This window comes from Mastigoproctus giganteus, chromosome 7 (assembly GCF_048544385.1).
Source record: "Mastigoproctus giganteus isolate SK-2022 chromosome 7, ASM4854438v1, whole genome shotgun sequence".
NCBI classification, from domain to species: domain Eukaryota; kingdom Metazoa; phylum Arthropoda; class Arachnida; order Uropygi; family Thelyphonidae; genus Mastigoproctus; species Mastigoproctus giganteus.
In genome coordinates this window covers 20,974,442-21,000,433 of record NC_143581.1, presented here as the reverse complement: position 1 = coordinate 21,000,433, position 25,992 = coordinate 20,974,442, and the positions used below count along the sequence as shown (strand labels likewise).

General features: G+C 36.2%; 1 protein-coding gene across 3 annotated transcripts in view; it reads right to left on the bottom strand.

Moving 5' to 3' along the window:
• The window catches only part of LOC150082631 (serine/threonine-protein phosphatase 4 regulatory subunit 1-like), a 677,709-nt gene extending 659,045 nt beyond the window's left edge, over positions 1 to 18,664 (bottom strand). For 2 of the 3 annotated variants that reach the window (XM_090377552.1, XM_090377554.1), the window contains exon 1: positions 18,389 to 18,487. In XM_090377552.1, the coding sequence (XP_090233678.1) occupies positions 18,389 to 18,458 (70 nt within the window). In that variant the 5' untranslated portion in view covers positions 18,459 to 18,487. Of the gene's footprint in view, positions 1 to 18,388; positions 18,488 to 18,563 lie in introns of those variants that run through there. The other variant, XM_090377553.1, reaches the window with a different exon arrangement.
• Between the last annotated feature and the right edge of the window lie 7,328 nt (positions 18,665 to 25,992).

Sequence of the window (25,992 nt, the reverse complement as noted above, 5' to 3'; positions counted from 1 at the left end):
GGGAACCTTTCTGCCCATCTAAAAGCAGAATACTGTCAATCTATCAATTTGATCTCTTTGCTGTCTAACACCACATGCATATTGCAGCCAATTTCTCTACATATCTGGGCAATTCACACTCGGTGGAAGAAAATCCTAGAGAATTAAAAAATGTGTGCATTCTTTATACTTTGACTATAAGATTAGTCATCAGTGCAAAACTTGGGCTCCATATACGTGCTTTATTACCCGTACCATAAATCTGAGGATGGCTAACTGGGAAAATTAAAAGCAGGTCATTTGCTGTTCCTGTGGTATGGCTAGAACCACACAACAGCAGTGACAATTGCTATTTCTCCAAGAAAAAAAATATCTTCCACATAATGAAGCCCATTATGTGGAACAGGCCTGCCAATACCAGTTCCCTCAAAATCATAGGATAAAGGAAGGAGTGATCAATATCAGTCAGGATCCTTGTACTGCAGTCTTTGCTGGACCATTCACTTCAACAGATTTGGACTACGAACCATAAAATTATAACATGCCACACTTAATTAAGTGGGGCATGTTAATTCTTCATTCAACATTCAACTCTTCTTGCTTAAAAGCAAAAAGAGTCGAATCACTTAGTTTGCAATTTAAACTTATCTAAAGAGCAAGCAGAACTCCTTAGCTCTACGTTACAACAGTGGAAATTACTTGAAGCAGGAACTGAGTCCTTGAGGTTGTCACAGACATTCTCTCAGATAGGCCAGACAAGCTGTACTTGCTAGCCAGGAGTCTAAAATGCTGATGAAACTGATATTCTGGTGACACTCAAGTCAAGTGTACCCAATTTTGGCGAAGTTCGGACGATCCGTGACAGCCAATCCTCTGCTTGCACCTTCACGATGGTGGGACTGTTAGTAATCCTGGGTATAACCTCCATGTACAAGTACATGGTGGGTGACCACCCAGGTGTGAACCAACGTAAGGAGGGGTCGAGGTGTGGCAGCCACATCACATGGAGGAAATCCACCGCTCTATGTTACCAGGCAGTACTAGGTGGTAGATGATTCTCATCAACCGGTGTAATACCACCACTTTGCTTATTGGAGGCTTGAAGTGGTGGAACCCATGTTTAGTCTCTAGAGCTAAGTTCCGGTCAACCCTTCCCCACCTCTTCCATCATGCAGTATGATTGATGACTTTTGAGGTTATGATGAACATCGTTGCGAGATCCAATATTCCTTACATTTCGAGGGTGCAGCTCTAAAACAGTGTTCGCAGGCCGGCCGCTAGTTAGTACACCAGACCAAACCTATTGGTAACTCTCTAGGAGGCTTCCCGATCAGCTAGTGTATAATCTTGCTACCTGTACTCTGCCAGACAGTGACTGGAGGGAGTCCGAGTAGTGTGTATGCAGGGAACATTGTTGAGGCCCCGTTATGTCAAGGATCTGGGTATATTCTTACCATGTGTACGCCATATTCAAAAATTTCATTACTTCATACAGTATATCCCACCCACTTTTTCTTACTATTGAGTACACCATGAATTGTCAAACTAATAGAGCAAGCTTATCTGCAAAAAGATCTAAACCTCCCAAGCACTTCCTAATTCATTTCACAAATATACGTGGTCTCAACTCTAATCCCAACGATGTCCATTTCCACTTGCAATCTGCCAAACCTCGTACTTTTTCTGACAGAATCTCAGTTATCGGTTGATTCAACTACTGCTCATCTCAGATGCCAAAATTGTTCGCTGTATGATTCCTTTCGCCTCAAAGGTGGTACTTGTGCATATGTCCGTTCTGATATTCCCTGTCAGAGACTTAGCAATTTGGAATCTCCTCTCTTTGATCTTCTCTGGCTTAAAATTTCTCTACCTCATTGTGTCAAATTTATCTGTTGTCTCTCCAGTTCTCACAACTCCACTAATCACTTGGAGCTCTTTGACTTCCTCTCTTTGCAACTTGACTTTCTCCAGTCCAACGTTCCTAACAGTGAGGTAATTTTCCTTGGTGATTTTAATGTTCACACCTCCAGCTTGCTTCCATTTTCTAGTCACACCGACCCAGCTAGTTGAGATGCTGAGTCTTTTGCAATTACTAATGACCTTGCACAGATTGTTCATCTACCTACAAGAATAAAGGACAATCCTAATCATACAGCCAATACGCTTGATCTTTTTCTCACAAACAACCGTTCTAAGTACACGGTCGAAGTGAGCGGTCCTTTAGGCACTTCAGATCACAACTTGGTAATTGTCTCTTCTCCAATGGAACCTTTATCTCATGGCTATTCCCAACCTCGTGTTGTTTGGCATTACAAGAATGCAAAATGGGATGACCTGCGAGACTTCTTTTCTTCTTTTCCTTGGTCGGATTACTGTTTCAAAACTTCTGATGTCAACATTTGCTCAGATCTTGTCAGTGAAATTATTCTTGCAGAAATGGAATCCTTTATCCCACACTCCACTTTAAAATCTTGTCCTTTATCTAAACCTTGGTTTTCCAATAAATGTGCTAAGGCTGTTCAAGAGAAGAAAGTTGCATATCATAATTGGCTTGTTTCTATTTCTTCAGTTTCATTTTCTGCCTACACCAAAGCTCGCAACAATTGTAAAGCAGTTATTAATCAGTTCAAACTAGAGTTTGAACAGGCTAAGAGTAGAAAACTTGCTTCTTGCCCTAATGGTAGCCGAGCATTCTGGTCTCTTGCCAAAGCTATTGGCCGCAACTTTTGCCCATCTCTGCTCCCACCTCTTTCCAAACCAGATGGTTCTGTTGTCAATTCAGCGAAGGATAAAGCTGACTTGCTAGCATCCCATTTTCTTCCAACTCATGTATTAATGATCTTGGTAAAACACCTCCCACCATTCCCAACACGCTCCATTCAATGCCTCCTGTGGTCTTCCGTCAAAAGGATGTCAGAAGGATTTCGACGAATCTTGATGCTAAGAAAGCTCCAGGTCCCGATGGTATTTCTCCACTTGTTCTCAAAACCTGTGCTCCTGAACTTACTCCTATTCTTTGCCACCTTTTTTCACTTTCTTATTCCAAAGGTGTTTTTCCTTCTGCTTGGAAATTTGCTCATGTCCAGCCAGTTCCTAAAAAGGGTGACAAATCCCTCCCATTCAATTATCGTCCCATTGCAATTACTTCTACTCTCTCTCTCTAAAGTAATGGAGAAATCAATTAACTGCGAACTCTTAAACTACCTAGAAACCTTTCATCTGATAAACGATCGCCAGTATGGATTCCGTCAGTGTCGATCCACTGGTGATATTCTGGCTTATGTTACCCATTTATGGACTAATTCAATGGAAAGGTTCCGTGAAACACAAGTAGTTGCTCTTGACATCTCAAAGGCTTTCGATTGTGTTTGGCATAAAGGTCTTCTAAACAAGCTTCCATCTTATGGTTTGGCAACTGTTTTTAGTAACTGGTTATCCAGTTTTCTCTCTGATCGCTCACTGAGGGTGATACTTTTCCACTAATGCCAGTGTCCCCCAAGGTTCAGTTCTTTCCCCCACTCTTTTCCTCTTGTATATTAATGACCTTCTTCCATTGACTGGAAATCCTATCCATAGTTTTGCTGATGATAGCACATTGCACTCCACTTTCCATTTTGAGAAACCTTGTCCTGCTCAATCAGCTTCAACTTCTCGAAAATCTGCTACCAATTCCTTAAATGCCGATCTTCAGGTAATTCTCCAGTGGGGCAAAGACAACTTAGTTGATTTCAACCCTTCTAAAACTTAGTCTTGTCTTATATCTCGCAAAAAGGATTCTTCTGCTGCCATGATTATCTTTAGTGACACTCCGATTTCTAGGCAAAATGATATATCTCTTTTGGGGATTACCCTGACTTCTGATCTCTCTTGGCACAAGCACATTACAAATATTGCTTCTTCTGCATCTATAAAACTTGGTTTTCTCTTTCGCTCTCAGCGTTACTTTTCTTCCAAACAGCTGCTCACTCTGTATAAATCGCAAATCCGTCCTGCCATGGAATATTGTTCCCACATCTAGGGTGGTGCTCCCAAAACCTCTCTCAGGCTTCTTGATTCCATTCAGAAGAGGGCAGTTAGGTTAATTAATGACTCATCTCTAACAGAGTCTCTCCACTCACTGTCTCATAGATGTTCTGTTTCTGCTGCATGCCTCTTCTACAGATACTTCCATGGGCACTGTTCTTCTGAATTGGCTTCTATTATTCCCGCTCTCTCTTTCAAAACAGTCCGAACATGTGCTGCCACCAGTCAACATCCATTTACTATCCAACTTCAAACTCACAGAACCAAATTTTCATCTTCCTCGTTTATTCATTCAACTGCTGTTTTCTGGAACAACCTTCCTTCATACGTATTTCCTGAAAATTACAGTCTACAGAAGTTCAAGTCCAATGTCAACAAATATCTTCTTTCGTCTTCTCAACCTCCAATCCATATAAGCACGGTACTAAGTACTCTAGGTTCTAACACCTCTCGTGTTTAGGGTTTTCATAAAAAAAAAACTAAAATTACAGTATTTTGAAAGAGTCAAAAGTGTTTTCGAAATATTTCATTATGAAAGGTGGTATGTGTTTCCCTAAAGATACTAGCCATCTGAATGAACTGGGCATTGAACACAATCCTAAAGGATGGCATATATTTATTCATGCCTCAAAAGTAATAAGTTTAAAAGTAGTTTAGTTGCTCAATGGAAATGCATTCCCATCAGTTACTCTACTTCATGCTGTTGGCTTAGAAGAAACATACGAAAGTATGTCCAAGATCCTGAGTGATAAAATACCATAATGATAAAATACATAAAATAATCTTAAGGTAACTGAATTACTCATTAATCTACAGGGAGAGTTCACAATATATTGTTATTTTCTGTTTGTGGAACAGTCATGAAAAATAAAAAAAGCAGCATGTATATCCTGTACACATGAAACATGTTTTATTTTATGTGAAAACATCCTTGGCTTGGACGAGGTTAATGGGTTTTAAGAATGAAAAAAATCCAAACATGTTTAACATTTTAAAGCATTTATTTTTTTCGACAGTTTCATCGACCTGAGGTTGCAATACATGTTCAATAGGTAATTCACTTACAATGGGTTTGTGATAGCTAAAATATGATACATATACTTGAGATTGTAAAGGGTGCAAATATCTTTGAAACACCGGCAAATTATAGTTCCATGATTAGTAGTCTATACAGATCTAGAAGTATTTAACATTAGTCCAAATTTATTTTCTAAGAAATCAATCAAAGGTTTTGACTGAGTTCTACAAAATTCATGTTGAAATCTCCACTAAGTATCATTGATATTCAATCTCATTTTTTGTGAGAAAATTGTTGTAACAGTGCAGCTCCTTCAATCAAGTAAGGGGGTAAAACGAAATGGATGAATTCAATGATGTGTTCGATCTTTTGGTTAGGCGAACTGTAAATGACTACCGACAATATTGTTTGAAAACGCTAAATTGTTTTCAATGCATTTATTGATGTATTCTCAAAACTGGATTTGTTCTTTGGTGAGTTTAGTATCTTTTCCGATGTATTTATTAAAAGCAACTGTTAACAAATCTCAACTTTTTAGTCTCATTATTTTCAGGGCCATATAAAGAAGATAAGGTGTCACTCCACGATGATCTAAACAACGAAGCTCACTCGATGACATCATAAACGGTGCAGGTTTTAAATTATCTGTAAACTCTTGATACTGACCAAGGCAAATGCAAGGAAAGGGCAATTCATAAGCATGCCTGTCAAAAAGTTAACTTTGTGGAACATTTCATTCAATAATCATCATCTCACTCCAGGGCATCATACTCCAGGACAAATGATCAGGGTAAACTCTTGATACTGACCAAGGTAAATGCTAGGAAAGGACAATTCATTAGCATGCCTGTCAAAAAGTTGACTTTGTGGAACATTTCATTCACCTTTATGAACCAAGCCCATTAAATAACTCAATTTGTGAATTTTCTTAAGTTTGATATGAATGTTAACTCAATAATCATCATCTATACTCCAGGGTAAATGATTGACCGTAAATGTTAATTTACAGGAACATTTATAATTTGGTCTAAAATTCCGTATTAGCCAAAACCATGTCTTAGTCTTCTATTTTGCATGAATGGTTACGAGGAGAAATGAGCCACTCGGTCACAAAATCCAATTGAGGCAGATGAGGTGGAACAGCAGGATAAACGAAACCATTGCTCTTAGAAAATGTTGGAACGGAATCATTTTTGAGAGACGCTCCACACGTATTACAAGCCTTCATAGTCGCAACATCTGCAGTTGGAAATTCTAAGAAGTAATGGATAACTCCCTGGATTGCAAAATTTTACATCATTTTCTTATCATAATTGATCACAGATATCATAAACAGCTCTAAATGTATTTCTCAGAAAATTGCCATTCAAATTCTTTATAGGCATTACGGTCACGTTCGATGTTATTGTAAATGATTTCATGCTCGACTACCGTTGAAACCTGGGAGAGTCTGCAACTGAGCTAAAATATGATATTGTTTCTTTTTGGATGATGCAATAGAAGCTGGTTTTGCAGAATATTCTATCTAGAAGGTTCAGGAATCTCACCGAGTTCAAATCTGATCTGAACTCAAATCTTCTGGATCAAAATCTTCAGGAAGTTCTTGAATATAATTTTGTGATGTTGACCATCCAGTTTTCTTGATGAGAAGTCGATGTAGAAGGTTGATGTTGATAAAAATTTTGAGAATCAGATTTCATTAAACTCTGTTTTTTTTTTTTTTTTCCGTTCCCTATGTTTTTGAAGTCGTTCTTTTGTCAATGTGGGAGGCTTCTTCAGTGGCTATTCTTGCATAATCTCTCAATTTCGCTCAGCTGGAGTTTTAACCATCTTCGGAATACTCTTATAGATTGATAAATGAAATTATATTTGGTATTTTTATAATTCAATAGTTAGCGCAATCCATTTGTAGAATAGTATGATATTATAACCAACCAAAAACTACTGCTTGTTGTTTGTTTGTTTATTATTTGGTTTTTAGGAACATTAGCAATTAAGGCCATATTGCTCTGGGGATATGCAGTGGTCATTCCCTGACCTTTCCGCATCCTCCGTATTTGGTGGCCACAGGCTTGAACCCAGGTCTAATCAAGAAGCGTGTGCTACACACTGCTGCTCCTGCCCACCTGGCTACAGAGGCGGCATAAAAAAAAAAAAAAAAAAAACACTACTGCAAGAAGTGATTGTTTTATTGTTGCCTTCTTAAATCAAAACTGTTTCAATTTTTAAACGGTTTAATCAAACAGCTATTAAAATCTAACAGCTAGAACTGAAGTTATGAATGATGTAAAGTTTTACGCTCACATCCACTACTTAGAAGGATGATGTTGATCAAAATTTTGAGAAACAAATTTCGTTAAAATATGCATTTTTTTTTTTGTTCTCTATTTTTTTTGAACTCTTGCTTTTTGTCAAAACAAGGGGCTTCTGCGGTGGCTTTGAAGCCTTTATTCTTGCATAATAATACTACCGCTACTTACTCTACCGAATCATCATTAGTGACTGAGTTAATTAGTGACATCATTAAAAATCAAATAATAAATAATAATTAATTATTATATTAGGGTTACCCGTAATTCATTACATAAACTCATATTTTGTGTCTATAAATTGCGTGTGTTATCTGGTCAATTTGCCTGGGTTTTTTTTTGGGGGGGGGGAACCTTGCTATCTATGCCTGAGACCAACTAACTCAGCCACGCAGTAAGAAAAGCCCATTAAAGTTCCTCGCATCATCGAGGGGATTCGAACACAGGCCTTTTCCACCCGGTGTGGGGTGGATGGTGACGATACCACTGTGCTACCCATGCAGTGAGTTAGCATCATTAGGGAAGTGACATCATTTGCATAAGAAAATTTTATTATTATTATTATTATTATTACTAGCCATATGATGCAAGGAAACCTGGGGGCTTATGCTGCGCCAGCCAAAAAAATTTCCTGAGTTACCCTGAGAGAGAGAGAGAGATCACCAAGAAAGAGAAGGATGATGATATCCAGCTCAGGACCCTGGGTCTGCCAAGCCCATTTTGTTACCAACTGGTTTAGCTTAAGTCCAAAAATGTAGTAGGTGCTGCCAAAGATGTTTTCACATCAAAAACATTATATTGTGCAGCAGTGGGAAGAATTTTTAACGTGGAGAAGTAATATAAAAATATGTTCCACTGGTTGACCTGAAAAAAGGTTCTTCCACCTTTGTATATAAAGCTTGAATTAATGAAAAATTTTGTTGAGGCTCTAGATAAATAAGAAATTTTTACTGGGCCTCATATAAAGGAACTGAAAGATCATGAATTTGAAACAAAGCTATAAGTTACTGAACTAGCAGCTTGGCAATAATTTAAACAATTGTGCATGGATTTCTTGGAAGAAGGAAAGAAGATAATTATGAATCTTTGGTGTCAACTGCACTAAAATTATAAAGATATGGGCTGCCAAATGTCTTTGAACATTTATTTGAACACTTCAGAAATGTAAATGATGAACAAGGGGAATGCTTTCGTCGAACATATACACAATGGAAAAAGAGAAACCAGAGACATCATTTTGGTATATCTGGAAATAAATTCCCTTTAAATCTGCACCCTCTGTTCCGGAGATACTTTTTTTTTTTTCTTTTGTTGTTGTTGACCAGTGTAATCAGAGAAAGCAATCAGATCAGATTGCATGCATTTTCTTGTTGCCTCTCTAACATGCTGCTGTAGAAAACAGTCATCCAATAAATCCAGAAAGGTTCTGCTACAATAAGAGCAACCGGCTCACAAGTTCCAGTCAATATCTAGAAAACAGAAACCTCCATTATGAGACTTCTGGTTTACTGGCTCACTCTATTTGTCTGCACAACTGTTCATTATACTTATAATAGTCCTGTGGCCTATAACTTACTTCTCTCATTTTGGTTTTCCCAATGCTTATCACACTAAAGTGATTCAACATTACATTGACCATTCACATTAAACAAATGTACTACATCAGATTCTGTGTACATCTGAACTAAAAGCATAGCCTCATCCCCACCCCTTCTCATCCTGTCTGTCTTCTCTGTACACATTGTACTGACCACATTCAAATTCTGCATCCCCTATGCCTAAGTGGCAACGTCCTTCTGATATCCCAACATGTCTGCATTTAATGTCTTGACCAGCACTTCAAATTCATCAAATTTATTTGCTATGCTCCTAGCATTAGTATAGTGCATCTGTTCTTATAATGTTCACATGATGACTTAACAAATATTTTAAATTCATCAAATTTGTTTATTGTGTGCCTGTTTTTGCTCTTAGTAACCCTAACAAAGCCCAAATATATACTTTTTTGGTGAAAGGCAGAGAGAGAGAGAGAGAGAGAGAGAGAGAGAGAGAGAGAGAGAGAGAGAGAGAGATGGTAACTGGTGTCATTTAATATACCTGGCCAAATCAGGATTTTTTTTTATAATTTTAACCACATGACAGGGACACCAGGATATGGTAGCCCTATTCAACAAAATAAGACCCCAACCCCAATTTCTGTATTCAACTTTTTTTTAACAATCATGGCATTTTGTAAACTCCAGTTACAATAACATATTATAATTAACTTTTATTATAGTGTATAATAAAATAGACCACTTTTACTCTTCCATTTTGTTTCGCTCATAGAGATTTTTGTCCATAACAATGAACAAAAATCTTAACATTACTCTAGAGTATTGCATCTTTCTGAAGTCTTGATTTTTAATCACAGTTGTACAAATCAGCAATGTTAGTTTGACAGCATTATTATTGTTCAATGGATATTAAACAATATTTTAATATACTAATTTTTATCTCATTTCTCAAAATACTTCAATTAACTAAACTGTACACACAGAGTTATGCTACAGGTGGAATAAGAGTATTGCCATTGGGTGCCTGTCTGAAAAGAATACCAGAATTAAGGAATTTTGTGTGTAAGTTTCTGTGATATAGTTTAATTTGGGAAGGAGAGGCAGGGCTCGTTTCAGAGTAACTACCTCCACAGCATAGAAACACCTCACATCCTAGCTCTGATGCATGCTGATAAAAAATTAAGTCAACATATCTAAGAATAAATAAAACCAGCAAGGATGAGGAGGTAATTATTTCGCTGTATAAGGCAATAGTTAGGCGACGTCTTGAGTACTGCATACAGGTCTGGAAGCTTCATTTTTGAAAGGATATGGATCTGTTGGAATGGGTGCAGATAAGTGTAATGAGGTTAGTGAGAAGAACAAAAGGGTACTCTTAACAAGAAAGACCTCAGTTCTGTAAATCACAACATCTAAAAAATAAGCACATGCACAAAGATCTAACTGTGTGTTTAAGACTTTGAATGGATTGAATAAGCTAAATGCTGATTACATCCTTACTCTTGCTCAGCCAACACACATAACAGGCATAAATTTAAATTGAGGAAGGATAGTTGCAGGATAGATGGACAGAAATTTTCTTTCAGTAAATAGATTGATACATAGTACTTATACATACAATTATACATATTAGAGGGAACAGAGAGGTGATGTGAAGTTTTTTTTTTTTTCGATTTTTTGGCTGATGCTATATAACCTTTCATTCTTTTCATCATTTGCCACTACTAACACTAATACCGAAGCAATGATTTTTTGTCATTATTTGAAGTATGCAATGGCCAGTCACTGAACAAAAATCTTTTTTTTTTTATTGTTGTTATTTATGATTCAGCACAGAGATAAGAATTTCACTCTGTTAGTTAAAAATATTGCCTGTTTGCAAATCTTGACACAAGCTAGTACATTGTTTTTTTAGTTTAAGGCCAGAATGCATTTATTATACAGTGTAATATTAATTTCACATTATCAAAGTATTAATAAGCAAAAGCTAGTACACCTGTCTTCGTGAAGTATACCATTTTTCTAGTATGATCATCACTTTTTATTGTTATATTAAATATCTGAATTACAATTTCAATTTATTTTTTCGACTCCTCCTACAGCAACATTTCGCAGTTATAATTAAATTAAATTGACTTGTACAAAAAACAAAGTTTTCTGTCCCCAACTCTCGATACACAGAGTACGCAAATTAAAACTGCTCAAGTTTTATTTTATGTAATCTGTATACATGCAACTAAACAAAATCATGAACAGAATCTGCAACCACTACTAGCAGGATGCATTAAAGATCTTTATTTGTCAGTTGAAAAGTCAGTGGCATAACTATTATACAGTACATCCAAGGAATGGAGGGATGGCTGAACTCAAAATGAGGCTACCAAAAGTCACAGTTTGGCTCAGCAATCAGATCACCAAATACAATTTTCTGGGGAGCAGGTGCTGAAATTCATACTGATACCACTGCACAAAGTGTAATGGTGTCCTCACTTTGTGCAGTGTAAACGCATCACCTTCCATAAACTTCTTTTTAACTCACAGAATCATATATTTATAAGTTCATTCAGATTCAATTTATTAAAAATAATGGACGTTGAGATTAGCAGTAGTAGAAGCATATGATGCGAGAAAGCAAGCTTATATATCAGCCAAAAAAAAAAAAAAAAATTCCCATTTCACCCATCCATTTGCTCCAAAATGTTTATCCACTTCTTCCTTGAATTTGTTTAAGCCATCAACTTCCACAACGACAGATTGTGGAAGTTGATGGCTTAAATATGTCTTCCTCCACAGGTAGGTGATTGCTGGAACAAACTTCCAGCAATCACCTACTCACTAGCTAAAGGCAAATTTCCACAATTCTATTCAACAACTGTCTTTCCTCAATTTCAGTTTATGACCCCTCAGGTTAGTAATTGGAGCAAGAATCCCTCAGCATTGAGCCTGCTCAATCCATTCAAGGCCTTATACACCTCAATCAGATCACTTCGCAGGTGTCTAGTCTCCAGATGCTGCAATTTGCAGAACTTAAGCCTTTCTTCGTAAGAGCACCCCTTCGTTCCCCTCACCAGCCTTGTTACCCTTCTCTGTACTCGTTCTAGCAACTCTACATCCTTCCTAAAATGAGGCCTTCAGACCTGTACACAATACTCAAGGTGTGGCCTAACGATTGCCTTATACAAGGGGATAATCACCTCCTTATCCCTGCTAGCAAAATTCCTGTATATCATTGACAAGACCCCATGACCTGCTCTGGCAGCCTGCCTGCCTGCCTGCACTGCTCAGAAAACTTCACATCTGACTGCACAATTATCCCCAGGTCTCTTTCATTCTCCAACTACTATGAGTGTAACACCACACAGTCGGTACATTTCTCTGGGGTTACTGCTACCCAAATGCAGTACTCTGCATTTGTCAATGTTAAACTTCAGTTGCCTCCTCTCAGCCCATCTGCCTAACTTTTCTAGATCCTGTTGCAGTAGCATACTGTCGTTAACAACCCTGCCAACCTTTGTATCATCTGTGCTCTTCGACATTAAGCCTAATATACCTTTATCGATATCACTGATAAATACAGAAAACAACAATGGACCCAACACCAAACTCTAGGGCACTCCACTAATAACATTAGTTCACGAAGAGCAGTGTCCATTGATTACCACTCTCTGTCTTCTCCCACTCAACCATGCTTTTATCCATTGTAGCAACTTGCCCTTAATGCCATACTGCTCCAATTTGTACAGTAGTCTTCCATGTGCAACAGTATCAAAAGCTTTCATGAAATTCAAGTATATGATATAAAAATTATTTTTTGCATCCAGTTCCTTTGTGACCATATCATAGTATCCAATCAAATTGGTCAGACAAGACTTCCGCTTAACAAAACCATGCTATGTCTGAATTATTACTGCAGTCTTGTCTAGAAGATCCTGCAATGCTTCTTTAACCAGCGATTCGATTATTTTCCCTAGAACAGAGGTTAAACTAACAGGTCTGTAATTACTCGTGTCACCCTTTGATCCACCTTTGTGAATTGGAGATACATTTGCACAAATGTATCTATAAATATAACCATACCGTATTTCCATATTACAACTTAAAAAAGCCCGTTTCTGAATGATTACAAATATATTTTTTCCTTTTTTTTTTTAATTATGTCATTTAAGATGTATTACCCATTCAAGAATGCTACCTGGCATAAATAATAATTTTCCCTACCCAGGTTATTTGTGCTGTGTTTCCCCACAGAACAACTACCTATGACAAATCTGACTCCAAAAGAAATAAAAATATTTTCCTCACACAATATTCATTTATTTTATCCGAGTTTTCTTCAAACAGATAAACAATGAAAAGCTGAATAATGACAGATTTATTTGGTGGAACCATATCTTATGGCAAAATCTGCAGAAAAGAAAAAGCAACAGATCTGTGAATACTGTGAATGAGAATAGTAATTATGACAATGATCCCTTCCTGCTCTTATATTACAGTGAAAATGTTTTAAATATATTTTTAATATAGTAACAATTAAGACAAATTATTAACAGAAGTTTTGCTATTCTTTTCCTTCCATTTTGATAAAATTCATATCCTATATATGTTTTCTTTCTCAGTCAACCAAATAAAGAAACAACTATGGCCAAGTACTCCATGTGAAAGTACAGAGATGCATGTTGCATATTCAAATCTACATGATATCATGAAATACAGTATTAATATTTTAGTTTCTATTACACCTGGATGGCCACCTAAAAAATTTCTATTTGTCTTAAAAGTTTCTAAAAAGTATGGCCATACAGGAGTATAAACAGCAAATTTATTTATTAATCTAATCTAATTAATTGATCAACAGATTCAATGAAGCTAGACTTTCTTAACCAGATACACAATGTCTATTACTTGCTGAAATGCACTTTAAATCTTTTAATAACCTCCTTCTCAGTGTTATAGAGAACATTAGACTAAATATTACATTCTTTGTGCAGTGGTAATGCAGGGCCCTCTTAATTATCATGCTGTTAAATACGATAAGGAGCCCAAACTCCATACCACTATTTTTTTTTTTTTAACTTATATCCTATATCTGTTCTTTGCCATGAAAAGGAATCCATTTGGACCAAAATCATGCAGGCCCAAAATCTGTTAAGACTTCCACAGAATGCAAGTGTCTAACATTATGAAAAACTGAGAGGAATTTTTCATCCATTCTTGTGTTTTTTGGTCCAGCAAGATCTGAACTGCCTAGTAAATGCAATGGTCGGTATTGCTCAGAGCTTAATGGGCTTTTGTTTTTCTGGATGTTTTTCTTTCTCATTCAGACTTTCTGAATAAGCAGACTTGGTATTTTAAGTGTTGGACTACTTTTAAGTAAATAGCATCCCACAAGGTTAAGCTACCATTTAGTTAAAATACAAGATACTGTTATGACAACCTGTCTCAGGACTTACTGATTCCTCATCTAACAATTTTCAGAATTTGTGAAAAGACCAAATTAGCAGCAGCTATTTTATAATTTCAAAGTTCAGATATAAATGCTTTGTCAAAGATAAAAACTGATTTAACTGCATGTTTCCAAAGCTATCTGTTATTATATCTAACTTTCAAAAAAGATGACACTGCTATCAGCAAGCATCCTAACATTATTACCTCAACTTTGGATGGGGAAGCAGTTTTGCTTCTTTTATAATCTCCCATTTAATCCACCCTTACACCCATATTCGGTGACTAATTCTAATGCAAGCCATGCACAGTGTGTGTTCAGAGATAGATTTGCACGTTGTACAGGCAGAAAAACCAATAAAAATTTGCAGAGAGAAACCTTGATCCCTCCTGCTCAGCTAACTACAACAACTGATGATGCCTAAATAATTCCTCCAGTTTCAGAGAGGAACCGAACCCAGGCTATTCAAAGAAACAGCAGACAGCAATATAGCTTGAAACTAAGCTCTCACAGAGAACAGCCAGCATCCCAAGAAATACATATTAAGATCTTAAATAAAACATACTAACAAATGAGTCTACATGGCTATGGAGGTGAACAATAACAAAACTATGTAATGGCTCGTATCTATGAAACTTTAACCCAGTACTAATCAAATAGTAGTCATTTTGATTCCCATTTTCTTCACTTTTTTTTTTTAGCTCTTTTGGACTCTTCAGCTGTTCTATCCCATCTGTAATTCGATACCTTTCAAAAAAGTCTTTTCCTTGGTTTCTCTAATAAAAATTGAAGACATTTTCCTAATCATTTTCTTTTAGCCAGTGAGTTGTTACTCAGTAAAAATAAGTTGCTTCCATCGGTTGAGAGCTTGGCTAATACTAATTAGGATCAAAATTATCCATATACATTTATGAATTTCCATACACTTGTCGGCAGGTTAATGAAAAGACATAAGTTTGAAATTTTTTCCCTATAACAATTATTACTTTGAGCCATCCTGTACTCATAACATTGGGAAATTCACAATTCCTACACATACCATATAAATTCACTAAAATAAGTTTCCCTTTAAAAATAAATTCAATAGTAGAGTAATAATTATTATGCCAAAGAATCACTAACGATCTCCAAAAGGTAGAATATCCTCATAACTAATATAGTGAACTATATCTATAGAGAAGAATATGCCAAGTAGCCATTTATTTTATCTTTATAACTTGCAACTGCAATGACTTCAAATGTTAACTAAAAAAAAAAAAAAAAAAAATTACAGTGAATGGACCACTGATTGAGACATACTGAATTATTTTTATGACTGATGTGGAAATATACTTAACCAAACTTTAATCAAGTAGGCCAGCCTCTGAAGAAATATTAAAGTACAAAAAAAAAAAAAAATACAATTAGGCATCTCTGCCTCCTTAAAAGGCAAAACATGTGGGAGAATCATTGCACACCCACTTCTAACACTTAAATACTATTCTCATAAAAAGAAAAACATTTCTTCATAAAAAGCCCCTAGCTTCTTATTACTACTGAAACTTCTCATATTTCCTTATTAATATTTCAGTAAACTATTTAATTTTTACCAAAATAAATTAAATGGACCCCTAAAGCCCTATTGCACACATCTGGAAATCTATCAGCTTTCTTAATGTTCACATAAAATTTGACTGAAGTTAAAATTTTTGTAGTGTTAATATTAAAACAATGCAAGGAAGGAAAGCTTATGATAGAACACCTGCCGACAAAAAAAAAAAAAAATAAATAAAAAGTAATAAATAAAAGAAAATAAATAAATAGAGCATAAGTTGCTTATTGTGATCATGGATAACATCATCTTTTGTGTAATCATATCACTTTTATGAAGTTCCAATCAGACATACTAACACATAAAAAAACGCTTATTGTAATCAGCACTTGGTTTTGGTATCACTTTTTCTGCCTTATCACAGTTTATGCATGTGCAGTGGAAGTGATTACAAAACATCCCAATTTGTTCTGGAACTTGAAAAGCTTAATGCCCAGCTACTGCTTTGTACAGTTCATATGGTTGTCAGTATCGTTACTCCATCGAAGAAAGTACTGTATCCTGTACTCCTACCAATCTGACTGTTCTACAGTAAAGCATTAACCCTTTCATAATTCTTGATTTTAATATTTTTGTTTTTAATGGTTTGAATGGATTTACAGAAAACATTATGACTGTTTCATTTCTGCTGATGGCTTTCTAGAATAATAATGAACAGTCAGTATATTTTATATTTGATTTTAAAATGTTTTACATACATGTTTCCACTCGGCATCAATAAATAACACTGAAAAACTGCATTCCTGTTTTCATCAGTTATTGTTATTAATTAAGCTGTGTCTTGAAGTGGTCCCAATAAGTAGCATCTGTGCATATACCATTTATAAAATGAATTAATCTGAACATACAAGAAAAATTGTACAATTTTAGAACAAACTAAGTCTTCTGCATCACTTTTTCAAGCAAATTTCAGCCTACATCATTAAATCAAAAACTGCAAAGTAACTGACACTTGACACCACATAAGATTTGAACTTAATTAAGAGATTACTGCATACTGAGAGATTTCCATTACACTTAATTACTAAGTAGTAAATGAAGTAGGCTCTCCTAGCTTTAAAAAGACACAGCAAGTGCTTTTTCAAAACCTGATAATGAACTTCAAAGTTGGATTTTGTAAATTTAAGTGCTGTCTCTGTTAGAGCAAGAATGTCAGAGTGGTTGAGTACAGAACCTACTCAAGGTGTGAAGTAATGGTTGGCTACTACTTGGGTTGACATGCCAAAATGACTACTAAATACAGTTAATTCAAGTAACTGTAGTATTGTAAAATGATTACCTCTTATTTATGTGGTTATGCTATATTATAAACAGCACCTCTATTTATTCATTTACTCATTAAATGTATTAGAAATCACTCAATCTAATAAATCTCACAATTCAGCTCAGATCCCAAGTGATTTAAGTGTTAATTACATTATAATTTTTGATTTTGATCTAGAATATTCTATGTAAGCCTTTCACAACATTTAAATTTTATCCTCTTTCCAATGAAACCTCTGTAGAGCCTAAAATATGAATGGCAACTGAATTTTTTGAATTTCAGAACAAAATCAAAATAATATATTTCCCACTTCATTAAATGAAAATATCATTCAAAACTGGTATGGCAATATAGTTTTAGCTATATTACGAATAATATAAAATGCTTCAGTGGCACAAATTGCCATAAAATAAAGGTACCCTGAAGGAGAATAAATGACCACAAACATTAACTGCAATCAAATTAAAAGCAACTGATTTATTAACAATACATTTTGCTAGGGCAAAACTACCTACTTTCCGGATAAATAATAAATAAAAAACGAAGCCACGTTAAAGAAGTATGAGTAAAACAGTTTCGCAAGTGCTAACAATCGTTTACCAATATTGTTTAGATAAATAAGGAAACATCACAATTCAAATTATGTAAGATATTGTTTTGCAATGCTTACAATATAAATTTCAAGATGACATACACACCTTTTAAACATGCAAACAAACACAACTTCATATACACTATTCATAAATTTCACTGTTCACTGGAGTACTAGTACATGAATGAAACTACTCTACTAAAATAAAGGGCTAGCAAGAGCCATAATGTAGTAACGTGTGCATAACATTAATAAATACCATAAAACATAAATATATGTCATACATTTAAAAAAAAAAAACATTTTTAAATGTTGGATAGATTTTAATAAAAAATAAAGTCTATTTGATAGCGATGAATGAAAGTATGTAAGATGTAGGTGTACCCAATATGTCATTAACTTCATCATATAACTTTTATTTATATTTCTTTAATACTAAAACTAAAAAAATCATTTCTTGATTTTAATTTCTTAATGCGAAAATTCAGCAAACAAATAAAAATCCTTGTTTCTTAAAGCAGAAATCCTTGACCTACTCAAAGTCTAAATATACCAAGCCTAAGTTTCTGATTAGCAATACAGCTGAATGAGTTCATAGACCGTAATAACTTACGTTCAGAACAATCATCTCCGCAAACCTGGCAGTCCTCTTGTAGCAGAAAGTTTACGTCTGTAAAAAACATAGTTTAACACTCTCAATAACGAAAAAAGTAATTCATAATATTAGTTGTCATTTTTGAACATAAAAGTTTTGCAGCATCTAAACTTAGCTACAACACAAATCTTACCCGCCATGATGGAACAACCGCGAGATTTTTTGTCCTCTCATCCTATTGGAGCTTCGTAAAGCTTCGTTCTTATCATTGGTTATGTATTATCTTCTGTGCAATGCAGGAACGTTACTAAAACTCCTCCCCAGACAACCAATCTAAATACCCATTGGTAAATACTTGAATTTTTTTACAAAATTTTACCCTGTCCTTGATAATTATTGATAAATATTTCTAGTGTGTACTCCGTACATTTACGTTTCTTCATTTAGAATGTGCTCTAGCAAGTAGAAGTTGCTTCGCAGCCATGATAACATACAAGACGAGCTGTATTACAGGGTAAGCCAAAGCACAAAAGAGACCTTGCCGATGTTACAGCTTTTAGACCTTTTATGACGTTAAGGAAATGTTATTAATAGTAAGTGAAAGTGTTTTTGGAAGAGATACATCGGAATCGATGAAACTGCACTCATGAATGAAACTTCCGATTTGCTTCCCTCTTTTTTCATAGGGAATTGTTCTCTAAAACTGATCATTATAGTGAAAGTATTTGTAAGCCGGTATTACTGGAGGCTCTTTCTCTCTCTATTTCATACACATCGGATCGAGCAATGGCACCTTGAGGCCGGGTGTATGGTCAGTTTTGGGGGTACTCCCTGCTTTTCGTTAGCACAACAATCTGCAGGGCCGGATTTTAGCCTCGCGATCTGATGGGGGAGAGGGGTCCTTCCCCTTTCCTTCTGTGAAGGCAAAAATGTAAAATTACATATTTTTGGGGCCGTTTCACATAGTTTGGCTTACCATGCCTTCTCAAGTCTAATTCCGGCCTTAGCAATCTGCTATAGGTTTTAACCCCCAACTCTCCTCCCAGGAATTTTGCATTGAGATCCCTACCCACTACGTTTTTGTTTATAATTGAAGCGGAACACACATATAAATACATATATATATATATATCTGATAATTAAAATAAATATGATATTTAAAATAAAAACATCAGCCAGTATATATATATATATATATATATATATACACACAACTTACACTTCCTGCTTTACACACACACACATATATATATATATATATAATATTGATAAAAATAATAGGGTATAATCACATTACTGAAAGACTAAGCAAAGAAGAAAAAGTATTAAATTATAAACTGGGTTATGGATCCAAGGAACTACTAGTTATAGCAGAAATACCCGGCAACCATAATGAAATATAGACAAATGTATATTTTCAGTGTATTGGGTAGGGATGCTGACCTGTCAAGTGTAATCACCACTGAAAAAATTGAGAATGCCTGCAAAGTAAAAGCAGATAACCTGAAATTAAATTAGATTAACATAAAAATAATAATGCTAACAACGAAGGTACCTAAAGCAGTGGGTCCTAGGGCTTTAACTACTTCTTCATAGGGTTGGCAGCCAAAACCGTAGGAGTCATCGCAATAAGCAGGGTCTCTGTTATGATGTATAAGTACGAAACGTATACATCATAGCCGACCAGATAGAGACCAAAAAGAAGGAATAGAATTAAAACGAAAATAAAAATAAATATAAAATTAAATCAAATAATTGGCATTATTTTAGCTTTATGTTTGAATTTTATTCCTTCTTTTTGGTCTCTGTCGGGTCGGCTATGATGTATACATTTCATATACATCATAACAAGACCCTGCTTATTGCAGTGACTCCTACGGATTTGGCTGCCGACTCTATAAAGAAGTAGTTAAAGCCCTAGGACCCAATGCTTTAGGTACCTTCTTTTTTTTTTTTTTTCTTCGTTGTTTGCATTATTATTTTTATGTTAATCTAATTTAATTTCAGGTTATCTGCTTTTACTTTGCAGGCATTCTTAATTTTTTCCATGGTAATTATACTTGACAGGTCAGCACCCCTCCCAATACACTGAAAAAAATAAAAATAATAAAAATAATATATATATATATATATAAGGGAAACTTCTAAAAAAAGAATGAAGGAAAAAAAATTGGAATGTATCAACAAATATGCCTTTTATATTTATGGCCCTCTATCTCATTAATTTTTAACTATCATTCGGACAAGTTATGCTGGACGATGACTACAGAAACGGATAGCTCATTAATTATGGTTGATACATTGAAAGGGTTAGCCCTTGAAAAAGTCCCTTTCAATGTATCTGATCGCCTATAATTAACTTTTTAATTGTACATTTGTATTGCTTATTTTATGTTATTTTTGGCATATATGTATTTTTTCCAGGCTACGTTTAGCACCCGTATAGGTTTTTGGTTTTCTTGAGTAGCTATTTTACTAGCCATATTATACATTACAACTTAACTATTCATGTTATACATTACAACTTAAATCAAATTATATATATATATATATATATGTTCCCCAGGGGCTCGCATCTGGTGAGTTTGGGCTTGGCACACACACAGGGTCCTGAGCTAGATATCATTCTTCTCTTTCTTGGTGATTCCCTTCTTCTCTCTCTCTCTCTCTCTCTCTCTCTCTCTCTCTCTCTCTCTCTCTCTCTCTCTCTCTTTCTCTCTCTCAGTGTGATGGAGGAATTTTTTTTGGCTGGTGCAGCATAAACCTCAGGCTTCCTTGCACCATATGGTTAATAATAATAATAGACAGTATATATAAACGCAATTTATCCAGAATTCTTTGTGTCCTTAATTTTATATAACCAAGTATCATTAACCAACCAATAACTAATGGGTACATACTATATTAATGCCATAATATGCAAAAGTAAGCTGTCTCGGCCTATTTAATAATATTATTGTCATTATAACACCTCACTTTTGCACAGTACGGCATTAATATAGTATGTACCTATTAGCTACTGGTTGGTTGATGGCACGTGTATAAAAAATTAAGAATACAATAGCATTCTAGTTAAATTGCACATTACACTCCCACCTAAAAGTTTGGAATCACAGCAAATGACAACAGTTTTCGTTTTTTTTTTGTTTTTTTTTTGAAATTAGCTATGGCAATGTAAATTTTAATATTAAAAAAACACACACTACAAATTACTTTTGGATTTTTTTTTTATTAAGTGTTGAAAAATTTACAGCAAAATAATATTTAAATGATTAAATTAAACAACTACAGTATAATGATTTTTCATCAAAATTTCCTCCACTAGATTTTATCACTGCCTTGCATATACAGGGGCGAAGAAAAAACTGCATCACCTTAAAAAGAGTAACATTTGTAGTGAAACGTATACGATATTGTTTGATTACAATAGTTTGTCGCAAAGCACAGGTATTGCGTCATTTTGTTTGTCGCAAAATAAAGGTATTGCGTCAGATAAAGTTTCTATCGCGTCAGATGACGTTTCTATTATATCAGACAGTAATTGCAAAGTATTGCATCAGCCGTTTCTTTAAATACGGCATTGGAAGGGTATACATGCTCTTTAGTATTCTGTTTGGCGGAGATGTAAGCATGGCTCCATATGTTCAGTTGACACCAAGAAAAAAAGTGTAGCTGTTGCTCTGTCCCAGGAAGGACTTTCTACGCGTGCTATCGCTGATAAAATAGGCTGCCAACAGTATCCGGGGTGCTGAAATTAAAGCGTGAAACCGGTGATGTGATAGAGAAGGCCTGGATCAAGCCGTAAGAGAGTGGCTACACCTTTCCAAGATTGATGATATCTGAAACGGCTATGCCTTAGTAATCGCCATGCTAGTGCTCCTGATCTAAAACTGGACTCTGAGATGGCCTCTGGTGTTGAAACAAGTGCACGAACTATTCAGAGACGGCTTTCGGAATGTGGTCTGCATGCCTATCGGCCCAAGAAGAAGCCTTTGTTGACCCAACAAATGAGGAAGAAGCGACTTGCTTGGGCTAAAACGCATGTTTCATAGACAAAAGAGCAATGGAACAACTTTTCTGACGAATCAAAATTCAACCTGCATGTAGACATGTATAGTATCTTATGTCGGACGGCACCTGAACGAAAGTTCAACTCCGCCTTTGTACACTGTGATGGTGACAGAGCACTATAACAGGCCAGAAATGTGTGTAATTTTATGTTCGTGCAATGTGTGTGTGTTGTTTAGTTGTTTCTGGCCGTTTTGTCACCAGGCAGGCGATCACCTGGAAAGCCTGCCCAGTGTCCGTCTACACCACAGGGAGGTAGGCCACAACTACGCATGAATCATGGCCAACCTCAACAGTCACGCACTGAATGTCCAAAGCGAGTTTGGAACCATTCAAAAGAACCCCGTGCCGGCAACAGCGCGCGCGCCACACACACACACACACACACACACACACACACACACACACACACACACACACACACACACACACACACACACACACACACACACACACACACACACACACACACACAGTCATTCCCAGGAGAGAAGACAGCAGAAGACGAAGAAATAAAGAAAAGAATAGCATAAAGTAAAAAATAAATAAAATAAAATCTTTATCTATGTCTTTGCCCACGTCTTTATAATAATTATGCAGTGATGCCCAAAGTAGTCCACAAAGAGAAAAGGTGTACTGTCAAACAGAAGTAGCAATGTCATTGTCATTCAAAAACGAGATCAGCAGGAACAAGTTCTAGATATAAATCTGTTAATCTGGAGTGGTATCAGAAGTCACTGGTTGATGACGGTATCAATGAGCAGAGGAAGGATTTAGTTGTGGAGCAAAATTTTGGACATTATGTCATCAGGACAACAAACGAGGCAATGGGTTGTATTTTCATTTATGAAGGGTTTTCAGTTTGATTGCTTGCATTAACACTGAGGTTGAAAGTCTTCCTGCGATTAAAAGCAGCACTGCAGAAGGTTTGAAGGGCCTGGAAATTGTTGATAGATATGAGTATCTTCTCACATCCGGGAGACAAGTTTTGTACTGTTGCTTTAAGAGCCAATCTTAGGTCCTCATAAATGGAGCATTCAAAAAGTACATGAGGAGAGTCTTCCAGTAGCCCACATCGACAGGAGACTATTAGAAAGTCTGAATTGGTAGAATTTTGCGTTAAGCGAACCATGTCCAGTTAGTATATAGGAGGTAAACAGTGAGGGTGAAAACCATTTTCTGTTGGATGATGAAAGTAGTGCAGTTACGTTGGGAACGAATTTTTTGGTAATAGCTCCTTTTTCGGTAGAATTCCATCTATTCTGCCAGGTGTTCACTAACAAATTCCAGCATCGGGTTCGTTCAGTTTTGAGATCAGCCTGAGGGTTAACAATGATTCTCTGAAATTCCGTAGAAATGCCTCTACGGATGTAAAAGCAAAGCCCCTCTAAACACAACATGCAGGTCAAGTGGTATAGTGCCTGCAAGAGTCTGTAGAGCTGGAGTTGACACTGTTCGGCAAACGTGAAGTAGGCGAAGGAGAAAACAACGTTGAATAGTGGATAACTTAGTTTGTACAGTTTTAAGTGCAGTACGTCTAAACCAAAGGCTGGCAGCATAGGTTGTAATTGGGATTATGGCAGCAGTATAAAATAGATGTAGGGTTTTAGTGTTCAGTCCCCAGTCTTGTCAGGTAATTTGGAGCAGAATTGCGTTAAAACCCAACCTGCATGGCTGGGATGGGAAGCGATATGTCAAAAGACGAAATCCATACCATCCTGACAGCATAATAGCGATTGTAAAGTTCCCCGCCGGTCAGGTTTTCAACAGGACTCAGCACCTTGCCACACAGCAAAATTGGTAAGTTTTATGCTATTTAGATTTAATGATGAATCTGTCTTCTTGTCTCACAAAGCTTAAAACATACTTACACCAATGTTTTCCCTCGTTTTTCTCCCTTAAGGTGCAATCATAACTCAGAAATTCTGGCATTACAGTGTTGGACTGTAATTACATGGAACGCTGCCTTGTGGAATCCCTCGCTTGTAGCACTGTTTGTGGAATCGCCGTCCTCTCGATAAAAGGATGAGAAAGACTTGAGTTTAAAATCCCGTGGATGATGTGAGGTATTTTTATGGGCTTTTTCACAACATGGATAAATCAGTTGGTCTCAGACGAGGGTAGCATGGTTCCCCCTCCGGAAAACTCGGGTTTTTCGGTCAGAAAATAGGCAAATCGACCACAGAACACACGCAATTTACAGACAGTATAAATGGAGCAATATAGCCTTAGTCGCTGATGCTCCTAACAACTCCACTATTACAGCAACTTAGGCCAAGAAGAGCTGTACCCGTATCACTAACTGTCTTTTGAATCACTATCCTTCTTCTGAATCTAATCACTATCTGTCTTCTGAAACTTAACCATACCATTATCCACAACAGTAAATTGCCTCTACTGCCAAACTGTTCCAGTTTCTACAGCAGTCTTTCATGTGGAATAGTGTAAAAAGCTCTCCTTTGTTACTGCTTCAGATAAGATTTTATCATAAGAAATCCATGCTGTGATTTCCACAAAACTGCGATCCTGTCAAGATGATCCTGCATTATTCCTTTAACAATTGACAAACAGAAGATTGGACCCACATCCTATACCACTGCCCGCTCTACATGTACATTAGAAACATCCTGAAGACACAAATTCCCAGCCTTTCTCCAGGGAACGAGACACTCAGAAGAATCCATCACCAATTTTAAAGCCTTTCAGCAGTCCTCAACTGAGCTATTTTCTAGAAGAAAACGACTTTTGGCAAACCAACCAGTCACAAATTCAAATCAAGATGCCTAGAATAACAGAGACCCTTTTTACCACTGTTTACTATGAAGAACCTAAATTATGTAACTTTAAGAATCTTCTATCTTCAATTCCTAGGAGATCTCATGTCTCTAAAACACGAAGATAGTCACTCTCTTCCATCTTCCCACCCCACTTTTTTTTTTCCAAGCATATACAGTATATATATATATATTTTTTTATCATTAATTATTTGTATTTATTATTATTTTTTTTTCTTTCCACCCCTTTCTCCCCTTATTTTTATTTTATTCATTTTTGTTACGGTCAGTGGGTGCGGGACTTCGCCCTTCCTAGGGCAGACAAAGATTGCAATGATCAACCTCCATGGGACTAGGGATATACATAGTTGTGGCCGACCTCCTCGTGGTGTAGACGGGCACCGAGTAGGCTCTCCAGGAGATCCTGGCCTTCCCGGTGGCAAAGTTGGCCACTTTGCCACCGGGAACTGAAACAACACACAGACTACACACGTTTCTGGCCATTCTACAGTTTTGTATCTTCACAGAACACAATGGCGGAGCTGAACTAATGTTCCGGAGCCGCTGTACAGAAGATATTATACACGTCTACATGTCTAACCATTGACTTTATTATTCACCTAAATAATAACTGAGCTTGCAGGTCTGTAATTACTTACTTCGTCATTTGTTGTTTTCGTTGTGAATAAGAGAGACATTTGCACTTCTCCAATCTGTAAGGATCTCTCTCCTCTTAACTTAAAAATGCTGTCATAATGACGGATAAATGTTTGCTTACTT